The sequence below is a fragment of the Acyrthosiphon pisum genome, chromosome X, assembly GCF_005508785.2.
Source record: "Acyrthosiphon pisum isolate AL4f chromosome X, pea_aphid_22Mar2018_4r6ur, whole genome shotgun sequence".
Taxonomy (NCBI): domain Eukaryota; kingdom Metazoa; phylum Arthropoda; class Insecta; order Hemiptera; family Aphididae; genus Acyrthosiphon; species Acyrthosiphon pisum.
In genome coordinates, this window is record NC_042493.1 from 39,757,924 (window position 1) to 39,764,493 (window position 6,570).

Genomic DNA, 6,570 nt, shown 5'->3' on the forward strand with positions numbered 1-6,570 from the left:
GGGGTCATATGATGCAGAACACACGCTGTTCGTGTGCATGTATTGGAGCGGTGAACGGATGCAACTGGAGCAATCACTGGGAAGACCTGTTCGCCCGGAAGACGCCACGAACGTGCTTTGCGGGCCGGTTCAAGCGGAGCTGCCAGAGGACCCGCCAATCAGGAGGAGAATCATTTCGGCGGCCACCAGAAGGAGGGAATTGTTCATCCGCATGGTAGAAGAGATCATGGGCCGCAAAGAGGAATTGGAAAGAGAGCGGCAGCGTGCAGATTTATAAAAATTAGTTAAGCATTGTATATTGTGGGCCGAATGGCCGCTTCAGGGTGGTTAGAGGCCCCCATATTTTTGTAAATAAATATTTGATGATTGCTTATATTGTATCTGTATTTGTGTGATTTTTCATTAATAAATGATGTACCCAGGGAGGCAGTAATGGGGAAACCTAGTTCCCTCCCTGGCGTGCGATACCGTTGGAAAAAAAAAAAAAAAAAAAAAAAAAAAAAAAGGACCCCTCCATCCATGAGGTCGGATCCTACCTGTCAGGCGAGGAAGAGGGCGTGTTCCGGGAGATCCGGGGCATGGGAGTCGCTGGTGTGTGGTCGAGGGCGCGGAACGCCTCCAAGAGACTTGGTGTCAAGTGGTCGCTGGATGGTGCCCCCTCCATCACACACGAAGGCACGGTGCTGGGAGGTAAGCACAGGCGGGCGGTCATGAGGACCGTACGTGACACTCTGCGGCTCAAACGAAGCGATGCCTTGATCGCGAAACCAGATCAAGGTAGAGCCGTGGAGTGCGTGGCCGTCCACACGGCTTCCTCCCACTTTTTGAGGGATGGCGACTTCACGAGGTTCGCCGACTGGCGCTTTGTGCATCGCGCCAGGTTGAACCTCGTGCCGTTGAATGGCTCCTCGTCGTGGCGAGCCGGTGACCGTAGGTGTAGACGATGTGGGTACATAAATGAAAGCCTATCCCACGTCGTCGACCACTGCATGCGGTACACCGCGCTCTACATGGCGAGGCACAACGCCATAGTCGCCAGAATCAAGAAGGCAGCATCCACGAGGTTTGAGGTCCTCTCCGAGAATCAGGTCCTGGGCAACCAGGGCTTGAGACCGGATCTCGTTCTGAAGAAGGGCCCAAACATTTTCATCGTGGATGTCACCGTGCATTTCGACAACCGGCTGGCCGCATTCGAGGCAGCGGCGGCGGAGAAGAGGGGCAAATACGAGCGACTTCGGGCCGAGTTGGCAGCGCTGCATGGGTGCGAGGAAATAGTTGTGCCTTTTATTGTTGGCGCCCTCGGTTCGTGGGATCCTGCCAACGATCCGTTCATGAGGGAACTTTGCAGCCGCTCGTATGCTGCCCTGATGCGGAAGCTGTGTGTCAGCGACACGATCTCAGCTTCCAGAGACATTTATATTGAGCATATATCCGGGGTGCGACAGGTGACGGCCTAGGCCCGCCTGTTATATATTTTACCTATTTTACCTTTTTTACATTTATTTTGAAAATACTTTTTTATATATATTTATGTTTCCCACCCCCCTATCACGATTTATTTTGTCTATGTAGGTTCCCCATTGTTGTGAATTTTTTTAAGCATTTATACTTTAATAAATCTGTTCTTATCAGCTTAACGAGGTTCTTTTTTATAAAAATATCAGTGTAAGTTTGAAAAGACGGATTCAGCATAACATGCACTACGATCTTGCTGGTCGCCGGGTATAACCCGATTTCTGTTCTGTCTATGTGTCTTCTCTGTTCTTCTGTGTCTGTTTATTGCGGTGATTGTTCATTTTGGTGATTGAATATGCGCGTTGAAAACGACCTTTACCTCCGCTAGGCTTTGGTACCCGGTCAGCCGGGTTACCGCGACCACGTGCTGAGCCAGCCTTCGATAATTGAAAGTTGTATACAACTGATATCAACCGGAGGTAGAAAGTGAGGCCTAGGTCGTAATCAACAAAGTGGCGTAACCCCACTATAAAAAATAAGGAGTAGCCGGCATCTACTAAAACTGCCCGTAGCGCAATCTACGCAAAAAATACGTGGTGTGGTGGCACACCTAAAAGACGCGGAGTCCCTCACCCTGAAACGGGCCATACTCCGCTGCCAAACCGTGGCGCAACACACGCAAACCATACGGCGAATTACAAATGAACAAACACTTAGCCCCCATGCGGAGGACTACCCGCCAAACTGCGGCCACCCACACCGGCTCCAGCCAGATTGCGGGACCGTCCACCAGAGTTGACTCCACAGCGACAAGAAGGATATCCACGGGCTCTACTAATACGTCCACTTCCACCGGCTATGACGACTCAGCAGCGACAGGAAGGACGTCCACGGGCTCGAACAACTTGATGCCAACTCCGAAACCAACCGAGAGACGAGCAACGAACAGGCAGAGTCCCGCCATCCGCACACGGCTCACCAGCCAAATAGCAGGCCCGTCTACCCGTGTCGCACATATTGACCCCCCGTCCAGGCTGCCAGTTCATGCACAGACGACTGCCGCGTCTCCGACAGCCAGAGCTGCAGCACGTAAAGAGCCAACTCTCTCCGACGGCGTATTATGCTTCTATTACCCGGCGCCTGGGACGCTAAAATGCCCATTCAACGACTGCTACGCCGAGTTCCATGCTGAAGTGTGGACAGCTGCGAAGCAATCGGTCGCTCACCACGTTCGCCGTCTCCACACACTTGACCCAGAGGCCATCCACGTTAACTGCAGCGGCTGCGACGTGAGGCTAGGCCCAAGACCTGGCTCACACAAATGTTCAGTCAAAATTGCCGAGGACGTGGTGAGAACAGAAAGGTTCGCCTGCACAATCGATGGCTGCGGAAAATCCTTCCCCTCGAAGCAGGGCCTGGCTAACCACACGGCCAACCATCGGCGTCGAGCCGCAGTCGCCGCGGCAACAGTCCCGATGCCTCGCCCCGCTACCAGGCAGAACTGGCGCGCAAACCCTGAACCTGCACCCCACCGAGGCGGAGATGCGCGAATCCCAATTATGCAGACACCGGCAGCGCCGTGGCACGGGGCGCCGACCAACATTACTCCGACCACAGGCGGATCGCCTAGTGGGACAACAAACGGAACACTATCAACAACTGCTTGCCCTGTCGCAGGTGGGTCATCAGATGCAAGCAACCTGTGCTCTGCTACTTTATGCACACCGCCAACGACGCGCACGACCATACCGACCCCTAGACGGTCACCACGCCCTCGGCTTCACCTTACCGCGACCCCCTTACCACATTCACTAGAGGACGTCGGCAGCCCGGAACTAGACCCAGGTGCGAACCCAACGAGAACTGCCGCGCCCCCACACTCCTCCTCCACGTCATCCACCGACACCAGCCCTCCCCCCGACTCCGAGGCTGATTTGGAGGAAAAGGGCGACGCGTGTGTGAACCTATCGAGAGGAGACGACGACTTACCCACTCGTGGTGAAGCAGTAATATTATCACCTGACGACACCACCCCGATCCACACATTCCTCCCTCAATTCCGTGCCCTTGCCAGAGCCCCGATAACGGGGGCGGCATGGGATCAGTTCTGCGTGATCATGGAGGAGGTGAACTCCTTGGCTGCCACAACAGCCAAACTTCCCGTCAGGGCTGAGGGTGGTACCAACAAAAGGGCAGCAGTAGACCCTTCTGATGCCCAGGGTGTTCAGAAACTTTACCGTAGAAACCGACGCAGCGCAGTGCGAGCGATACTTTCTGGCGCGAGCATCTCGTGCAGTGCAAGAATCCTTGACCCGTCGTGCAGCCTACTTACAGAAGTTATAAACATCTGCATCAAACATCGCCGTGTCCCCCCGGCGTGGAAAAAAGCGGTAACGGTCCTAATATTCAAAAAAGGCGACCAGAGCGATCTAAGCAACTGGAGACCGATATCGCTGTGCCGGACCATCTACAAATTGTATGCCGGATGCATTGCCGGCCGTCTTACCGAATGGCTTGTGAGCAACGCTGCACTAAGTCACTGTCAGAAGGGATTTCTCCCCGCGGACGGTGCGTTCGAACACGTTCACATACTAAACCGCGAGCTTGAGAAAGCCAGGACTGGTCGCTATGACAAATGTGTGGCGTGGCTCGACGTATCCAACGCTTTCGGGGCTATCCCCCACTTTGCATTGGAGACAGCCATCGAGAACTGTGGTGCTGGCGAGGGGCTGCTCCAGATAGTCCGGGACCTATACAATGGTGCCACATCTTCCGTCATCGTGGCCGAGGGTAAGACTCCTAACATCCCTGCCCTGTCTGGAATCCGTCGGGGATGCCCTCTAAGCGGACTACTTTTCATCATGGCGATCGATCCGGTCGTGTCAGCACTACAGGGGTAGGATGCCGACCACCGGGTCCTGGCTTTCGCTGACGACCTCTGCCTCCGTCGACAGTGCCCCTGCCCTTCAGTTGAAGGTTGACGAAGCACGAGCAGGGCTGGAACGCCTTGGGCTCACGATCAATGCCAGCAAGTGCGCCTCCCTTCACCTCTCCGGACGACCCCCCGTTGGAGTGCGAGACAGCGTGTTCTCAATCCTTGGGGCCCCGATGAAGCCGCTAGCTGAAGGTGACGCTGCCGCGTTCCTTGGCGCCCAGGTGGGCTTCCATGTAATTCCACACAAGTCCACGCTCGCAGACATCATTGAGCTGGGACTCAAGATTGCTAGGAGCAAGTTGGCTCCATGGCAAAGAATTGATGCACTCAAAACCTTCTTCTTCCCCTCTGCGGTCCACCTCCAATGCATGGGAACGTTTGCCAAAACAGATTGGAAGACCATCGACGACATATTGCGACCAGAAATTAAAGCCACCCTCAACCTCCCACAGGAGGCATCAAATGAATACATCTACGGTTCTACTTTGCGCGGATGCTGCGGGATCACGAGGCTGGCGGAGGACTCAGATATTGCAGCCATTGACAGTGCCTTCAAACTCCTCACCTCCTCTGATGGACGAGTCACGAGGGAAGCGGTTGACCACGTGAGGAGCGTCACCTGCCGGAGGATTGGCCGAACCCCCTCCAACAATGAGGTTGGTAGCTATTTATCCGGAGATAATGAGGGGCCCTTCCGCGAGAACCGAGGCAGTGGGGTTGCCAGCGTTTGGTCCCGCGCCCGTAACGCCTCCGGGAGACTGGCTGCATCCTGGTCCCTGGACGGCCCCCCCTCTATTTCCCACGCGGGAACTACTATGCGTGCGAAGCAGAGGAGGGAAGTTATGAAAACCATTCGCGATCACTATCGCATTGCAAGAGGCCAGGTGCTTATTAACAAACCGGACCAAGGTAGCGCCATGGAGTGTGTGGCTGTGCACGCCGCGTCCAACCACTTTTTCAAGACGGGAGACTTCTGCCGGTTCGCCGACTGGAGGTTCGTCCACAGAGCGAGGCTCAACCTGGTACCGCTGAATGGGTCTTCATCCTGGAGGACTGGTGACCGCCGATGTCGACGTTGTGGGAACAACGTAGAAAGTCTCGCCCATGTTGTCAATCATTGTATGCGATACACCAGCCTCTACATGGCCAGACACAACTCCCCCGTAGCCAGATTAAAAAAGGCAGTCGCCGGGAGGTTTGAGGTTGTGTCCGAGAACCAGGCGATATGCACTCAACGCCTCAGGCCTGACCTCGTTCTCAGGAAGGGCACCACAACCTTGATCATCGACGCCACATTACCCTTTGACAACCGAATCAAGGTGTTCGAAGAAGCCGCCACTGAGAAGAGGACCAAGTACGAGGGACTAAAAAAGGAGATTGCGAATGACCACCCAGGAGAAGTCACAGTATTCCCGTTCATTGTCGGCTCCTTGGGCTCCTGGGATCCGGCCAATGACGTTCTAGTAAAACTGCTATGCAGCACATCGTATGCTAAGCTACTGCGGAAACTGTGTGTCAGCGAGGTCCTCGGATATTCAAGGGACATCTTCACTGAACACATCAGCGGGGCCCGAGCAAGGCACGGCTAAGCTGGAACCTCACGTCCAACTACGTCCATCGTCTCTACAGTCCACTATTATATATCTCATTAACATTTTATATTTGAAATACCTCCGTTTTATGTACACCCCCCCCCCTATGTTTCTTTCCGCCCCAATCTTGTACTTACCATAAACATTGAATAATAAACTCTGTTCTTATCAGCTTAACTGCTTTAACTTCAGTCCACAAGTTGGTAGGAACTAGATCCCGCATAACATACACTTTGACGCCTTTGCGCTGGACAAGCTGTCGTTTGGCAGTGGAACGGGGCATAGCTCGGAGTCTATTTTGTCAAAAACGTAGGCGAACTCGGCTATAGTCAAAAACAAGCCTTCGATTATCCAACAAATACCAATACGTGCACGCGATGTGGACACGTTATAGTGGCGAGATCCACTCTAAAATTATCTGATGCATGGTGCATCCCAACCCCATCGCTCGCGTGCACATAATATATAATCCACCATCTCCCCTACAAGTCTGAGTGCTCTCTCTTTTTATTTTTTTATTTTAAATTTGTGACTTTTAAATTGACAAATTATTCGTTTCATTTATTTAAAACGTCGTCGCGTCCGTCG

General features: G+C 53.6%; 1 protein-coding gene across 1 annotated transcript; it reads left to right on the top strand.

Moving 5' to 3' along the window:
• The first annotated feature begins 4,356 nt into the window (after positions 1–4,356).
• LOC103312038 lies at positions 4,357–5,979 on the top strand. Its single transcript, XM_008192041.1, has one exon. It carries the CDS (start codon positions 4,357–4,359, stop codon positions 5,977–5,979), a length of 1,623 nt encoding a protein of 540 aa, XP_008190263.1.
• Positions 5,980–6,570: the final 591 nt, after the last annotated feature.